The 18,739-nt window shown below is 35.1% G+C and overlaps 1 protein-coding gene across 1 annotated transcript in view; it reads right to left on the bottom strand.

Moving 5' to 3' along the window:
• NCAM2 (neural cell adhesion molecule 2) overlaps positions 1-18,739 on the bottom strand; it is a 244,274-nt gene that overhangs the window by 12,370 nt on the left and 213,165 nt on the right. The window contains 1 exon segment of the mRNA XM_015880697.2: positions 577-781. Within this exon segment, the coding sequence (XP_015736183.2) occupies positions 577-781 (205 nt within the window).

The raw sequence follows: 18,739 nt of genomic DNA, 5'->3' as shown, positions 1-18,739 counted from the left end.
TTTTTAGCAAGAATTAACTATTGCCATGAAGAACAATCTTGTTCACTGACAATTCAGCAACATCTATCTCAGAACTTCCATTTTTAAAAGTAAACAATACTTGTAATTCCAAAACTCTATGGGCAAAACCCGAGATTTCCCAATAGTAGCTATATTTGAGAAGTTTTTTTCATGTATTTTCCAAAAAGCTATGTACTTTATTTCCAGATTTACTGGCACTGACACAACCATAGGCTAAGTTTTTGGGCATTAGCAGCTCAAAGATGAATTTGTACCAGTGCAGAAATGTGTCTACACTGATCTATGATTGATTTTTTCTTCTAACAGAATAGCACAAACTGCGTAAGATGTTTGTCTTAAAGTGAAGCATGGTCAATGCTCTTTTCTTCTTTTTTTGTCCTTATTTCTCCTTTAAGAAAACAGTTGTCCACAAATGATTCAGTACATTTTAGAGAGCAGTTTTCCAAGTAATTGAAATCTTTTATAACAGCCCCTTTATCAAACTGCAAAATGTCCAAGTTGAACAGCAAGGTTTTTATTTTAATTATGTTTCTAAAATACGTAAATAATACTCACAAGTAAGCAGCCTTCCCTTCTTCCAGTTCTTTACTTTTTCCACTCGAACCACTCTTTTTCCCACAAATCCTCCTGGTGATGCACATTAGCAATCCACATTGTCGTACGAAGAAGCAGCTGACATCAGTGACAACAAGGATTAACAAAAGGGCCGCCACTCCCAGGCCAATAACAGCACGTAGTCCAAGACCATTAAAAAGAGTGTCTTGAAAGAAAGAAAATTTGAATTCATTAATAAAGTTAATCCTGAAGGATATTTTTTTCTAAAGTTTTTAAGTGACAAATCAGGAGGCTAAAGGATGTTTACAAATGTGCCATTCAGGAACTAAAGGAAAGAAGCAGTACTGAAAATTAAGCACATGTACAACATAATTAAAAAATCCTGAAAGCCATCTTTTCTATGTAACATTTTCCCACTGCTGAAAATCCCATAGGGTCACAGAGCATAAATCACATTATTTAATAACAAACAATATGATACTTTTAACATTTCAAAATCAAGTATGTCAGTATGGATCCTAAGAAAAACACTGTAAATTTTCAGCATAATAACAGTTGATGTAAGCTGTCACCTTTCACATTTCAAATGTAATTAATTAGCATTGTTGCTAAGGAGAATTACTAAAAGACTGGTAAAAACAATATTCAGCCTTGTAAAGGTTATTTTTTAAATTACAGAATAATGAAGAAGTCAGAGAACAATTTTTTTTTCCAAGGTAATAGTCTGCAAACAGAGACAAACTGTCACATACATTAACTTGAAGTAAACCGGTTGTATTATTAAATGACTGTAGGGTCAGGACCTTATCTTGCATAGTCTTGAACCTTGAAGTACTGTCATACATTTCAGAATAAATATATTCCACATCTAATCTTGCTTTCTGTAGTTGTACCTTTAAAGCTGCTTATCAAATTTTGTCCCTGTTGATATTCCTATGGTAGACAATAATGTTATAGTTTTGAATACTGTGACTCTGACTGAACAACTATTGCTTATGAATTCAGATGACCATTACAAAGGTGAGGAATTGCATCTGATCAGTAACTTAAGGGAAAAAAACAGTAATGGCTCATGGGCCAGCTTAGTTCAAGAAGGTATCAGTCTAGCTCAGGAGCTGGCTAGTGACCACTGCAGTTGTGGTGGTGTGTCCTGAGCCAGTAGTTCTGGGGAGGGAAACTTGTACTTCACACACTGGCGTTGAGCACCAGCACTTCTTGCTCAGTTTTACCATGTCTTGGGAGTATGAGTCAGCAGTGCAGTTGTACAATTCCATTTGCAGCTGCCTATGCCTGTTCCAAAAATAAGAGCAATATTTTTTCACAGTAGATTACATAAGTACTGTTTCAGCTGACAGACATAAAAACATAAAAATGTGATAAAAATGTTCCAATTAATGTAAAGGTTTTAACAAGGTAACTGCTATCACCTTACACCAACCTTTACAATATACTGTGGACTACAAAAATTAAGAAAATCATTTAAGCTTTCATATGTTTTGCTTAGCTAATTTTTAAGAAAATATCTTTCCTAAATGGAATAGTAAACTTTTTTTTCAATTGAAGGAGAGAATTTTATTTTTTTATGCAATCCGTTTCATTGACTATTGTATCAGCTGTTTTATCACAGAACTGTTCTTCAGAGTGGTATCATTGTGTCATGTAATAAGCCAACATGGAATATATACATTTAGTTGGGTGACTGGATCAGCAGGAAGATAGATAAGACTTCAAATTTATTCTCCCTTCTTCAAAACTGCAAAGGAACATTTTCAAATAAGTAAAATTATGGTGAAGCAAAGAAAGGTTGTTCCATTTATGCACTGAAAGTTGACATTTCACACATTTTCCTTCTCTTTTTTTAAAATCATTAATCCCAGTTAAATATTACAAGTCTAATTTCTGATACATTTTGATACATCTTCCAAAACTTACTGGATATTCATATACCCACCCATTTAACTGGTTGCACTGTGAGTTGCTCAATGTCCATGTGGAGGTGAATAATGAGGTGTTCATGAGGGTACTGATACTGGTGTTATTTAACATGTCTGATGGTGACAAAGACAGTGGGATTGAGTGCACCCTCAGCAACTGCATAGACAACACAAAGCTGAGTAGTGCAGCTGATGCAACAGCAGGAAGGGATGCTACAAAGAGAGACCTAGACAGGCTTGAGAAGCGGGTCTGCGTGAACTTCATCAAGCTCAACAAGCCCAAGAGCAAGATTCTGCCACCAGGTCAGGGCAATCCCAAGCATAAATACAAGCAAGGTGGGGAATGAACTGAGAGCAGCCCTGAAGAGAAAGACTAGGTGTTTCTGGCTGACAGAAGACCTGGAGTACTGCATCCAGGCCTGGGGCCCCTAGCACGCAAAAGACGTAGAGTTGTTGGAATGAGTCCAGAGGAAGACCATGAAGTTGACCAGAGGGCTGGACACTTCTCCTAGGAAGAAAGACTTTGTTCAGACTGGAGATGAGAAGGCCCTGAGAAGACCTTATAGAGACCTTCCAGTAACTCAGGGATGCTTACAGAAAAGGTAGGGAGGAGCTTCTTAGACTGATTATTATTATGTATTTATTTTTTAACTGACAGTGATAAGACAAGGATTTAGCTTTAAACTGAAAAAGGAGAGATTTTTATTAGATATTAGAAGGAGTTTTTGACTCAGAGAGCAGTGAGGCACTGGCATAGCTGCCCATAGAAGCTGCGGTGCCCCATCCCTGGAGGTGCTCAAGGCCAGATTGGATGGGGCCCTGGGCAGCCTGAACTAGTGGGGGACAGCCCAGCTCACAGCAGGTGGTGGGACTGGGTGAGCTTTGAGGTCCAAATGGAGTCAAAATACCAGTTCCATTTTGTGCTGTAGCACAATAATGTATTTATAGTATGTACATACTTTTTCTAGTTGAAAATTTTAAACCGTATAAATGAAATGTTAATGTGAGTGAAGATGGTCTTATTTATGTTTTGTTTTGTTTTGTTTTGAAAGGTTTATTGGCTACTTGTCTGAGTCATCCAATAAGAGAGGAGCCTTTTAAAATACTGATTGAAAATAGCAATTTTAAGTTCCAAGTTCTGGAGGAGATTTCATTAAACTTTGTTAAAATTATGCTAGGTTCAAAACAATGTTAATTTCATTGTATAATATGTGGCATAAATAATATAATACACCTTGTCACGATAATGAAGAAAAATGCCAACTTTAAGCAAAGCCACTTCACTCATCTGCTCCTCAAAATAAGGATTTATCAATGAATACTTACAGAAATACAAACTTTTTAGAAATTCTGAGGAAACTGCTGGAAATTTTTAAGGTCTTTTAATTTTCAAAAACATAATTGAACTTTTTATTTTTTTTAAGCAGTCACCTAAATAACAGGAAAGACAATGAGGAACACTGGGGAAAGTGAAGGAGAATTTCCCGGTGAAGAGAAATAACTAGAAAGGCAAATTTTATGGGCACTCAGATTTATGTTCAGTGTGAATTCTTTTTGAGGTTTTAGATCAGATACGTTAAGTGGAAGCAGGTCTAAAGTGAGAACCACCACCAAAATATTGACAGACTATACGAGTATGTTACACTTCATACACAGAAAACCAAAGTTACTGCTCCTGCACAAAAAGACTGGGACTTCATATGCACCATTCATATACTCACCTTTATGTTACATAAATGCTTTGATGCGACAGTAGTTTTCTGTACTCGCATGGAATCACAATGTATATATTGAACTGCTTGTGCAATAAAATAACAATTGCAAGTGGAGCATGAAATACCCTGCTTGAACAGGGGAGTCAGACAAGAATATCTCCAGAGGTCCCTCACATTTTCAGTCATTCAGTGATTCTAAGTTTTGTTGAAAAGCGTTCAATGGAGTGCCTTTTTGTTCCTTTATTCCCTTCTCCACCTCATTAGAGGTGGACACACGGATTAAAGAGATGATTCTACTTAGTCCTTAACTTTTATGGTCATTCACATTTTTAAGGGGGAAAAAAAAAAAGTAACTGTATAAAATACTTCAGTAAGCTTACAGGGGTAGTACCAGACAGCTACATTTGAATGGGTGCCAATGTGTGTGCATTATGGGGCTTTATGCTTGAACCATTATCCTTTCTTTCAGACAAGTTTGAAGCTAAAGTTGGAACTACTTTTTAGCTGCAGTAGATGAAAATTATGAGCTAGAGGAGGTACGTGAAAATGCTGCAGTAGGTAGTGGGAGGAAAAGAAGCATGATCTGGTTAGTCATCCTCTTGAACTGTCCTAAACTGTCCAAAACACAGTATGTCCATCCATGATGGCTATTTCTGCACTATGAATGCTGTCTTCAATTTTTATCTATCTGAAGTTTTCTTGGAACCAAAAGCTTCTAAAATCCTGACACTTATTCAAAACCTCTAAAAAGATAACAGATTTCAGAAGTCAGCATCCGTTGATCAGCACCCAAACACAGCACCAAAAGGTTTAACAGTGGTACTTGTTCTCTCTTACACATATAAACAGCATGTACATCATGATGAAAACAACAGCAGCAATGAAGGAATTTATCAGTAATGTTACAAAATTCCATACAGGCAACATGGCTCTGCAATATGGGTCCAATCCAGATATAAAAATGTATACAAATACCCTAAAATGTGCCTTGGAGATAGTGTACAGCAAAATACACAAAAGCCAGTTTTTCCTTTTAATCATTGAAATTATTAATTTGTTTCCAAATAATTTGAAATGCTTTCTTCTCTTCTCTGGGGATATACATACATTGAAATTTGCACAAAATAAAACAATAATCAATTTGCAGCAGCTGAAAAAGACTCGTTACTCTTTTATAAATGATATAATGATTTATAATGCCTCCTTGTGTTTTCTGGTATTGGAAACAGATACATCTCAAGAGTAGCACTTTGCTTGCTGCCTGTCAAAGTTCTCTCCTAATACATTTTCCAGAAGAAAATGTGCTGGACATGTGTGAAGGGAGTGCTGTGCACTCTGATTCCTTTGGTGAGGTTGTTAAGGATGCAAAGACCCAATGAACCTCCCAAGTTACACATACTCACATGCACTCACAGAGTGAGTTGTATCCTGGGTAGAACATGACAGTAGCATGCACTGAGCTTTGGTTGCAAAGACCTCAAGAAAATGGTTTGGTGACTGAAAAGAATGCTTAAGCTTTGTACGAGAGCTGACTACTACTGAGCATTCCTATGCCTTACTGAAATAAAAATCATGGGAGGCAAAAAGGAGAAACCCACCAATAATCCACTCTCCTGCCCAAACAAGCTCCAACAATTTGTCTGACACAGCCAAAGCTGTGTGTGCTGGTCTCGGTGATTTAAAGCAATAAAACTGGTCTGTTGAGTCAGTAAGTGCCCAGCAGCTACATATCTACCTCCAGATGAAATAAAAAAAATACAAGTTGATACAACTCAGTATCAACTTTTAAACTTGTTATTCTGTGCAAAATTTACTGCGGGAATGTATGATGCAAAAGAGACCACTCTAGTCATTAGGATTCTTTTATCTCATCTTTTTAATACAAAAAGATGGTAACTCCATAATCAACATTAGTTTCAATGCACTTTTTTTTCTGTAGTGAATTTCCTTCAGCTGCTCCTAGGACAGATACTGCTGCCGGGCATTGTACAAGCACACGAGGATATTTGCTCTGTACAGCACTACTAACACATGCTTACAGACACGCCTGACACACAACTGTGGAAAATAAGGGGACATTATTATTGATCCTGATATAATGGAATAGCAAGTGAAGGATCCCTCCAACTCTTGTGGCCATAAATTATGTATCTTCACAGTCAGGAAGATACTACCAGTTGGCTCATCACCAAGCCAGCGCACAGTGGAGTTACAGACCTTCAACTGACAGCACAAGATGCATGCACAGTAAAGGCAGTCTGCTGTGCCAGAAATGTTACTGACTTGAGAGATGCAAGCAACTAAAAGGAACACTTCTAAAATTGTCTTTATCAGAAAGATAAAGATTTCTGATACTTCCTTAAGTGAAGGAGTTTTTCTTTACTGTGCAGAGACCCTCTATATTATAAGTTTTCTGAAATTACTTTTTTCCTTAAGTTTCAGATGAAAATTTCTTTTATGGCTCTTTCTGGATACTGAGTAGTACTCAAATTCTCAATTACTCTAATGGCCTTTTTTAATTATTATTTTTATTTATTTATTTATTTATTTTTATATGAAGGTGTCTTAAATAAGATGCAGTTGAAATAGCTAAATGAAACAAATGTAGTGTAAATTGCAACTTGACTGTTCCTGTTGAGGATGCCCTGTCTGTGTCTGATTAGGTTTAAGAAGGGAAAGGAAAGAAGGCCATGTTAAGTAGAAAAAGAACTTCTACGTTTGGAACTGAAGTTATTTGGTGCTCTCAACTATATTTTTTAAGCAGAGTTTTAAAAATTACTCCTGGCATCATCAATCTATCTTCAAGTAATTTCAGAAGCACTTCTAATGCACCGAAAGAGCTATCAGGTAGCTACAGCTCTTTATTTTATGTATTTGTTCGGCAACTATACTAAATCATAGCTTTTTTCTTTGCTATTGATTACTTCCTTGGGCAACCCTAGAGGAAAGAGGGAAGAAATCCCCAGTCTTCCTGTAGCGGCAGCAGCCAAACAAGGCAAAGAGAAGAAATACATTTACAGGGCAATCTGTTTTACACTTCAGGCAGCCAATCGATACATTTTCCCCAGTATTTTCAAGGCAGAAAACAACAAGGAAGGAAAGCCCCAGCACTTTACATGTGTGAGAAAGCATCGCTTTTTGCTTTCAATAAAAAGCACCTAAAAATGAGGACAGACAGCCTGGCCTTCATTCCGGTACACTGAGTGGGGAATGACTGTGCAAAGACATTGAGTTTGTGGAGTTTGTGGCATCAGCTCTACGCTCCGATGTTAGAAGGCCTTGAAGAAATGACTGTTGTCAAACTGACAACAGATTTACTGAACATCTCTTAAAGGAATTTCTAAAAATCTGTAAAGATTAATTAAGATTGACATGTGTATTGAAAACATAGAATTATGGGTGTTCTGAGTACTGTCATTGCACAAAAGATTGAATTATTTTTATTGTGTTAATTGGAAAGATTCCAAATCACGTGCATATACCACAGAGACCTGAGAGATTTTTGCATCTTCATGCTGGATGACAGCTGAAACCAGAGAAATATAGTTAAGAGGCCTGAAGAAGTCAAAACGTGTTGGGGCTGTATTTGAAATGATAAAATATTTCAGGCCTGACAGCACTTTCTTTTAGCTGACTACAGAAGTAAATGCAAATGCAGCAGTTTTGAGCTTGGAAGTATTACTTGGAATAATATTTTAAGTGCATAATTATTGCATAGCATTAGCTATAAAAATATAAGTTTAATATTATGAGAGTTGGCAGTATATGATGCATGTTTTCATTTGAAATAGTTACACTGATACAACTGCAAATGTCAGCAGTTTGACACAGCATGGAAGTGCTCTGCGCCACTACAGTTTCTCCTAGTATAAAACACTTGCCTTTTGAAATATAGTTGTTTCAAGAAGACAGATTAAATTCATATGGATCAAATGCTATGATGGCACACTTATACACTTATTTTGCATATTTGCTATATTAGTTGACTAGTATGGCAGCAGTCTACCATGAGCCAATCTGAAAACTGGGAATTTTAATTTTTTCAAAAGATCTATTTCCTATTGGATAAAACAGTGAGGTTTACTGTGGAAATGCAAATATTGATATGACACAAAAACATCTCTTCAGTTACAATACAGATCTTGCAAGAAAAATCGTTTTTATCAGTAATAAAGAAAATACAGATAGAAATGGTTTAAGCCAGTTTTGTTTATTACAAAAAATGAAGACAGAAGCTGCACAAAATATGAACTTCGAACAACAGATGAAAGACACACAAAGTTACATACATTTCTTGACATTGTGCTCGGAAATATGCTGAAGGACATTACATTGACACTATACAGACATTCTTCAGGGACAAAGCAGAGAGATGACCGCAGGTATTGCATGCATGAAAGAAACCAGTGAACAAAGTGGCAGTGAAACATGAATGTGATGAACTGAAACCATGTGATCACTGTACAAATTAAACTATTTTAAATCTAGATTTTTTAATTGCCTTTTTTTTTTTTTTTTTTTTTTTTCTGAAACAATAAACTTACAGGAACTGTGGTTCTTGCAATATTTTTCAGAGAAGTAGCTTGGGGTACACTGCATGCAGTTTTAAATGCAGTTCTTTTGGAAACACTCAATCAGTAGATATGCTTTGCTTGTATTACAGCCCCCTTAAAATGTAACATTATTAAAATTATAAAAAAATGAAGTTTTTACTGTGAGTTACCTCTACAAAAATGTTGGGTATGAAATAATAAATATTCAGAACCATTAATAACAACATCGTTCTTGGTAATGTAATTACAAAGACAAGAGTAACTACAACTTTTTCTGAGAACTTCAGTCAGACTATACAAAAAATGAAAAAAAAAAAATATATATATATATTCCTACCTCAGCTGCTTGACCTAGTGCATGTTAACTGTTTATACTTCACATATCTCCTAAACATACATCTTCCATACAGGTACTGTTTCTCAACTGGAAAGCTGCCTGATTTTCTATGTTTGCTATTTGACACCATTGACTATATAAGAAGACTGTCATTGGCGTCAGAAAAAATAGAATTTTCCCTGTTAAGTTTCCATCACTTACACTTTAAGTCCACTATGTGCATATCAAAGGAAAACTGAAGATCCCTTGAATGCCTGGAGAACTGTGATAGCTGAAGTAAAATGTGATAAGCTCAATAGAGCCCTGGATGTAGCACATATTGCAGTGATGCTGTTACAGACCTGAGAAGCTACATTTGTCTTGATATTGTTCAACAACTTTTGTTTTCCCCATTTGCCCTAAAAACCCTAAAGAAATGAGCAATGGTAATCATCAACATAATGGACAACAGATAAAAGACTAGAGACTATTAGCCCAGTCACAAACTGTATATGCATCTCTGTTACCTTTTTTATAAAAATTCTTTTGAAAGCTTAATTTATTTTACTTTTACATACAGTTATGAGTGGAGCTATAGAATTTAGTGCCTGAAGTTTCCATGCTCTTAACTTATTAAGTAGGGCCCACGGATCTAACTTAATATTGACCATATTTTTACATCTTTAATTAAACTAGTATATTTGTATTCATTCTAACTATTTTTCCATGAACATATTGTTTCTACATTAGTGCTTGGCTCTGTACTTTCATCACAGCATTAAACGGAATGTTAATTTGTTCTTTAGTGATAACATGGTATATCCTGTGAATCCATATAGACAGATGTATTTTATTGTTGATAAATGCATGTCTTTTACATGGGCAGTTTGTATTTTTATGGGCAATGTTTTCCTGTTTATCTTGACTGTAATTTATCTTCTAGTAACCCTACTGTAAAAAATAAAAGACCATATCTGAAGTTCTATTAGGTAAATCATTAAGTAGCTTGTCAAAACACGGGAAACAAGAAGACAACTAAAATCTGATCAGGAAAGAAAACAGCCTTAGACTTAAAAAGTTTTAAATAAAAAAAATACAGTTCTTCAGAGATATACTGCTATATTAAAGAATAATCATTATCCTTCTTTACTTTTCTGCATCATCAATTTAAATGGAAGGCTGTAAGTTCAGTGCAGAACATTTCAGCACTTCAGTCCTGCAGACAGTTGAATATTTGCATTTCAAAATATGTGACAATGTTGAAAAATGGTAATACTTTACACTGTCAGTCATAAGATCTAAAATCTGTTTCACAATTACTATATTTAAAGGAACAAATTTACTAATCTAACATTCAGGTACTAATGACAGCTGAATATCACATTCAATTTGTGAAGACATATTTATCATTTTAATATAGTCTAAACTACAATTTAAATGCTACTCAGTCTTTATCTATCAATTATATTTTAATTTGCAAATGTGTCTTTCCACTTTTCCCTATCCTTGTCTGTAGGAAGACAAGATTTTACGATCTTCAGTATCTTCCTCCAGAATGTATAAAATATTGAAAAATAATCTTGTTCTCATTGCTTTTAAAGAATAAATTAGAATTTTTAAAGAGAAATTCAAACAAAACTATTAATTATTGATGTCAGGAGACATATGAACAACCCAAGGATATTATAATTTTCCTTCCTCTTCTTTCTTTTAACAGTAGTTTAGGGACATTGTCTAGAATGTCCTGGCTCTCCTGTAGCAAAGTCTCTACAATATTGACTTAATTCATACTCTTTGGACTTTGTCAGGAAGGCTAGAGCCAAAAATAATATATTCAGAATGACCGATAATTTCAAAATACATAAAGCAGAAGAACATAAATTGTGGTAGACCTAAAATTTCTATCATTTCACACACACACACACACACACACACACACAAATAAAATAAAAAAAAAATCTACTATCAGTTAGTAAAACCAAAACTCTATCCCACTGGCACTGTTAAACTGAATATAAAAGACAACTTTTCACTCACAGTGTATATGTAGCTCCTAAATTTTTTCACAGCATTTAATTAGCCCTTTCATAATTTGCTTGGAGAGTGCAGAACTCATCACTCTCTGTGCCCTATTTATTTCCTATCTTGCCATATTATATACTTAGATGAATTGGCAGAATGGGAAGTTTTTAACCAGTGAAGAACATTTCAAATGTTTACCAAGAACACAGAAAGTTTTATGACATCTTATGCATACATAACAAAAAGGTCAGTAGAAGAGCATAAAAGTTTTAGATTAGGAAAAACTTGCAAAATAAAGAAACTTCATAATTGTGTTGAGTGTTGACTACAACATTAATGAGAATCTGTTTTACTTTTCATTTCATGAGAATATCTAGACATTTTAATTACCCAGTGACTAGTTGTGATGGTATCCATATTTTGGTTTTCTTTGTTATTCAGCATAGCATTTGAGAGTGCTCTATTGTGCCTACAAAGTAAAGCTATTTTCCTTAAATGCATCTGTTTCCTACCTTACAATGGGATCACATTGCAGAAGGGCCGGGACTGAAAAGAACAGCCTCTTGAAAGGATTTGCTGCTCCCCTGGTTTTACAAGGAGCCAGGCTGTCTGTACCACCGTGCTTCTGCAAACTGAGAAAGAGCTCCTTGCAGCAGATTATGATGAGCTTGTGCTGAGGCACACCCAGTGGAGATCAAACAGATCAAACAATTCTCTCTTGATCATTCTGGACAGATATTTTCAGAGACTTATAATGAGGCCAGACTTCAGCAGGGATTTTTTTTCTTTTCTTTCTCCTTTGGAATGTAAGCAGTGCTTACTTTCTACATATTAGCTGGATGTCAGTTCTCTGATTATAAGTATGGATGTACTTGCAGGATGTTTTTTGTTGCTGTTTTTGCCCTTGTTTTTGTCTTTTTTTTTTTTTTTTCTTTCTGTGATAACAACATGATAACAAAAATTTTCTATCCTATAGATTTTATGAATGGTTAGAAAAAAACACAGCTTCTTGCAAAAGTTCCTGAGACAATTCCTTTCTAAAATTATTTAGCATAAGCAATAGCACTTATCACAGTTATAATCATCTGAAAATATGTTTTTGCATTTGAAAGTTTTTTATAACTGTGCAGCTAGTGGCTCAAACCACAGTTAAATAAAGAAGTTTCCATAAAATAAAGATTATGTTAAAATTCCTCTTCTTCATTCAATAATGTCTCTAGGGAGAATAAGCATGAAATAGATAAAGCCTCTGATATAAAAGTAATAACTGTAAAAGTAAGTAACAGAGTCAACATGTACATTCATATTATTCAAGGCAAAACAGACTTTCACTCAGCTGATTTTGACTGTGAAACAACAGGTTGACTCTTACAAAATTTGATTAGAAATCTTATTTTCCACCATGGTATGCCAAGCACATGCCAATGGGATTCGGTTTAAACTAGTAAAATGGCCTTGTGTTAAATTGGTAGAGCACATAGGCAATGTTTGTGAATAAAACAGTGGCCCTACTTAACAAGGTGAAAATTTTTCTGAAGATTGTATGAAAGCAAAAAATTGTATTTGCTTGAATTCCAGCTATAATTTCATTATATTAAATATGCAGATTTATACACTAGTCTTTTTGTGAATAAAATAGTCTTCAGATTTACATGTATGCATCCTGAAGACATCTTAGTTATGAGAACATCTTATTTATGATCTAAGCCAGTTTTCTAAAATGATCTTTTGTTTGTTTGCTTGTTTGTTTTTATGATGGAACCACGGCCAAGTAATGTTGTATTAATGACTTTGGAGTACAAATAGGAACTGGCAACACTGACTGAAATCACTGTTTCTAAGAAATAAGAAATTTCTGCTATACTTAGTTATGATTTGAAGGCAAGTACCTTAAAAAAGTCAACAAGATTCTACTATCAGATTTATGCAGGTCAACTTGTACGTACATACTTACTAAATTAATTTAGAAAAAATTCTGAGGCTTTGTATTCTTTGTTCCATGTTTCCAAGTTCTATATTACACAGAAGATATATTTTACATGTAAAACAGGAAAAGGCTTCTACCTGTTCTTTACTGGAGGTCAAGATTAAGCCTACTGGAGTTTGAAGACCAACAAGCGCCATGAATTTGACTGTGGCACTGTTCCAGTTTCAAGAACTGAGTAAGGAGAACAGCTATCTATTTTATGTGCTGAAGCATGGCTGCAGGGAGATATGTAGGAATTACAGGAAATTAAATTCTATAAACTAAAGCAATTTGTAGAATACAAATCAGTGAAGAAATGCTGTTTAAAATCCAGTAGAAAGCAGAAAAGATATCTATATTAAGCACAGAGTTTTAAGTACATCATGGCAGGAGCTAGTAAGTATAAGCACAACACAGTGATAGGAATTAACACAGAATCAAAATGCTCTCATGGAAGTTCAATTAGTGTCCTACCTAGAAAGCTCTTTTTCTGAGAATAAAGTCTAGGCATAGATTTCTTATAACCAAAATTGAGTTTAGAAAACAGCACTGACACAAATCAATCAAATGAAACTGAATAGATCACATTCTCCAACTTCTGTCAGACAGAAAAGCCAAGCATAATCTGTTGAATTTGTTGCAGAATTTACAAGTTTCCAAAAAACTGGATGAAGAACTTTACATGCATAGATTGAAGAAATTACACTATTTGGGATCTTAACTTGGATTAGAAATTTTAGAAGAGCTATAGAAAAGTTCATTTATTTATGTCTTTACAGGTTTGTGTTTATTTTATCTAAATATTAAGAGGGAAAGGAAAAATACATATTGCTTGCCTCATCAACAGCTTCACAACATGCACCAGAAACTTATGACTACAATGAAAGAGAAACCAGCAGCGTTCAGCTGCAGGGACTGGCCTCCATTTTCACGTCTAGTAGCTTCACAGCATCTATCTGTGTGGACAGGAAGTGTTAGAGAAAATAAGTGTGAAAGAGAAATATATTGAAAATAAAAAGTGAAAAATTAGGTAAAACATTAAAAATAAAGGATAAAAAGGAAAAAAAAAACCAAAACAGTGACAGTGGGAAAGAAAAGAAGAGGAAAAAAGAATTAATTCACTAGTAGCACTCTGCCAAATACAATCACTTGAAAAACATCACTATAATAAAAGCATTAAAATATGATTAAAATGTGTATGAAATTTTAATTATTGAAGTGCTTTGGAGCTGTAGAATGGACAAATCCGGATACATTTCTCAGTTCTCAAACCTCAGAAAAAAGATGTTCCTTAGTAACAGCAACATGTAGTTCTTCACAGTCGCTAAAGTGGTAAGCTCTTTGGTCTAACTTTAAAGCAAATCATTTAAGCATTCAACGTGAAACATGTGATAACTCTCTTGAGTTTTCCCTCAAAAGATCAAAAATCATTCAACCACCCTCAACCTAAATAGAAGCTTTCATGTGTTTTTTGCATTGGAGACACATGGAAGTCAGGAAACTACAATGCAACACAAACCAGAAATAGTGGATATTTGAAGCAAATGATAGAAGAAACTAGAATTTTTACATCATAGTGTACACATCTTAGTGTTAGAAAAAAGAAAAAAAGATAGCACTTTACCCAAACCTAACACATATCTTTACTGTGGTGTTTTTAATGATATAAGTTTATTTAAGAAATAATGACGTTCAAGCTGTTCAAAATTCAAAACCAGTTATTTTTATTAAGAATAGCTTGGTGTTTACTTGTATAGTAAGAAAATTTGTGACACAGTAAACTTCCAAAAGCTGTTTTCATGGCATAGTTTTTTTATATTACTAGAAAATAAACCTAATGATTTAATTGTTTAATATATAAGTTTAAAAATCATTAGTACTACAAAGCAATGTAATACTAAGAATTACTTATGACAAATATTACATAGTGAATAAGAGTATCAGACTTATTAAGTGTGACCCAGCGCTTCAACCTTCAAAATTTTATTTTTTTTTTAGCTTTCAGTACATAGGCAAACTTCAATTCCCAAGGTAAAAAATGAATTCAATTACTGTTGGATCAGAAGTTCTGTGAATACAGAGAAATTCCTTGATTATCACTTGTACTTCCTAGCATTCTGCTGATGTTCTAGTATTCAGTAGTAGTAATTTCCTGTGACAGTCATCTCTAAGATCTTTTTTGTCAAAAATAACTTTTTTCTTGAATTTATTTCTGCTTACAAAAATTGTAGTGATTGTAGTGATAGAGTAAGACTTCTTGTTTGTCTGATTGTGTCAGGTAAATTCTAATAATTCCAGAAGTAACCTCTAGCCATTTTCATTAAAAAAACACTACAGTTTTTGCAGAGAATTAAGAAAATTCAGCTTCTTTTTTGCCTAAATTTCTTGTCATTTAAAACAATGTTCATCTCCTGAATGTGAAGAGAAACAGCTCTTACTCAGCAATTTATGTTACTGGCTTGCAAAAATAAATAAATAAATAAATAAATAAAATTGCAAATGTGTTTTGTGGGAAGTATTATCTTGCTGTGGATTTGGATATCAATTTCTCTGGTTGTGATATTCCCACCACAAACTATTATTCTCAAACTGTGAGATCACGAAGATATTTAGTCTCTTTTCTCTGCTCTTTTCAGAACTTCTGATAGTAAAGAAACGTTACTCTTTCAGTAAAGCAATATATGCTGATGCCTTTGCTTTACATTTTTAGCTCAGCATTATGATCTAAATAACAGTCAGACAAGTATTCATTTTAGATTTTGGAATAACTGTGGAATGATTTTGATGTTTTTCAACCTACCAGAAAATGATGGAGTCAGTTAACCTTGTAGGGTAATGCTGCAGCTCTTCTTTGCCTTGGCAGTATAATCAGAGCAGCAAAAGGACTAATATTCACAAGGCTTTCCTTTTTTGCCTGCTATATTTTGCTCTTTCTTTTAAATTAAAATAAAAAGCTAACAAGTCAAAGATATAAGGCTTCACAGAACAAAACAATACTTAAGTTGTGGCTATTACACAAACTTACTGGAACATGATACAAAATCTATGTATGTATTATACATACTCTTGAAAGTAACAGGCTTTAGACCTTTACATTTTGGCATTTGTTAAAAATATGTATAAACTAAAATACACACAAAGGATTTTAGTGATTTCAACATGATGAAAAATCCAAAGACCTTTTTCTCAAGGAGTTTGTTCTAAAGATGAGGTTATCCCAGCTAATTTAGAGAGCAGTATGTAAGTTAGTCAATATTAACACCAGTTAGGTTATGAAAAAAGAGTTCTACTCTTCCTTTGAAATAATTAAGAAAATTCCAAAATAACTGGTCTTCAAACTCACGTGCTTTTCCTTTTTCTTTTGATTCAAATTTATTGGTGCTTTCCAAGCTGCTGAAAGGATCAAGAGCCAGAAAGCTACAACCATTCATTCCCAAATGATTCTGACTGATTTTTAAAAGTGAGTAAATTTTTAATTCAGTCTTTTTCTTGCCAGAGTACAGAACATTTCGCTTATATTCTATCTGCCAAGTTTTAAAAATGCTTGAGGGAATGCGTTATTTTTGAAATGCATTCAATAGTTATCAGAAGACACACAGAAAAACAGATGGATTTCTGTGGAGATATGCACACACACATACACAGGCAGTGCAGTCACAAGCCATTAGCTGAAAATCAGGCCAAGAAGTTTTTTCTTAAAGAATCGATACATAATATAATTCTATAGCATTTTCCTGTAGATTTAAACAGCAACTTAAGCCTCAAGCAGTGACTTGTAGCCCTGGCTTAAGTACCTACGGGCAGTCTTTCTAGCTTAGTTAAATGGAAAGACAGTACAGAAGAAAAAGAACTACATATTCCCCCAGGCCACCTAATTTAACATTTACTGATGCAACTTATCTTTTCCTAGAACTATCAAAAATTCAAAGAAGTGAACTGTTGTCATTACCTCTGAGCTAACTCTGCCTCAGAACGAGGCTCTGTTCTGAAATAACACATAATCAGGGATTTGCTTCAAATATGATGACAAATTTTTCAAAATACTCAAAAGGTGGTATCTACAGCTGTTTCCTTTTTCATTACACACAGAATTGCTGAGCAGAGTTCAAAAAACAGACAGTCAATTTACATTTGCAGAAGCACGTGGGTTACTGACTGTGTACAGAGGCAATAAGATACCACAAATAAAACTAAAAATTCAATCTGGTCTAAAGAATGCTACTGAAATGAAACTGAGGAAGGAAGAAATCTGGCTTTGTGTTATGAGTAGAAGGGTCATAAACAGAAAACTGGAAAATAAACATAGCAGGGATATCTTTGACTTTAGAAATCTAAGGGTCAAGAGACATGGGGAAGTCTGGAGCAAAGATTAAAGCAGAAAATAATTAAGCAAATTAGATATTCTTAAGTCCATGGACCTTTATGGTATACATACAAAAGCACAAAGAGAGCTCGCAGGTATCACTGTAAAGACAATTTTGATAACATTTGAATTACTGTGGAGACTGGAAAATTTCCTGATGCCAGCAGGGTAAGGGAGGTGATTGTCCCTCTCCTCTGCCCTTGAGAGGCCCTATCTGGAGTACTGCAGTCAGGTCTGGGACCCCTAGCTCAGGTCAGATGTGGATATTTGAAGTGTGTCATGAAAGGGCCATGAAAAATGATCAGAGGGCTGGAGAAACCATCCTACAAAGAACAGCTGAGGTTCAGTCTGGAGAAGACACTGACTCTGAGGAGACCCCATTGTGGCCTTCCAGTGTTTAAAGGGAGACTATAAGCAGAAGGGAAATCAACTTTTTACATGGTTTTATAGTGATGGGGTGGGGGGGCCTTACTTAGAGGGTAGTGAGGTGCTGGAATAGGTTGCCCAGAGAGCTTGTGGATGCCCAAATCATGGAGGTGTTTAAGGCCAGGGTGGATCAGGCTCTGGGCAACCTGATCTAGTAATTGAACTATCAGTTGGCAACCTTGTCCACAGCATAGCCAGTTGGAACTAGATGATCTTTGAGGTCCCTTCCAATCTAAGCCACTCAATGATTTTATCATATGACTGAAGGAAAGGAAATACCACTCCTATCTTCAGAAAGGGCTGAAGGGATCTGTATGCTTTTCATGCCTCATCTTGATCGCTGGGAAGATGATTGGGAATTTAATCCGAGGAACCATTTTGAGGCACATGAAGGAAATGCTTCTGGAGAGTCCAGCAAAGGGCCTGTAAGGGGATTCAAGGGACCAGAACATCCTTCTTTGAGGAAAGGCTGAGAGAGCTGGAAGTAAGTGTTCAGCACAGAGAAGACTCAGGGGGATCTGAATGTGTATAGTTACCTAAAGGAATGGTGTAAGAAGACAGAGCAAAGATCTCCTCAGTGAAGGACACTACAAAATGAGCACAAACAGAAACATAAGAGGCACTCTGAAAATAAGGAGAAGCCTTTCTAAAATGAAGATAACCGAGCACTGGACCAAGATGCTCTCAGAGGTTTTGTAGCTTCCATTCCTGGAGATCCAAAAGATATCTGGACACAGACATCAAGGGACACTTGCTTGTCCTTACTTAAGCAAAGGGTTTGGATTAAATGACCTTCAGAAGTCCTCTACAACCTCAACCACTCTGTGATTCTGTTACCACTAACCCAAAGGAAACATAGGAAACCTTC

The sequence above is a fragment of the Coturnix japonica genome, chromosome 1, assembly GCF_001577835.2.
Source record: "Coturnix japonica isolate 7356 chromosome 1, Coturnix japonica 2.1, whole genome shotgun sequence".
NCBI lineage: Eukaryota > Metazoa > Chordata > Aves > Galliformes > Phasianidae > Coturnix > Coturnix japonica.
This window is presented reverse-complemented; position numbering and strand designations above follow the sequence as displayed.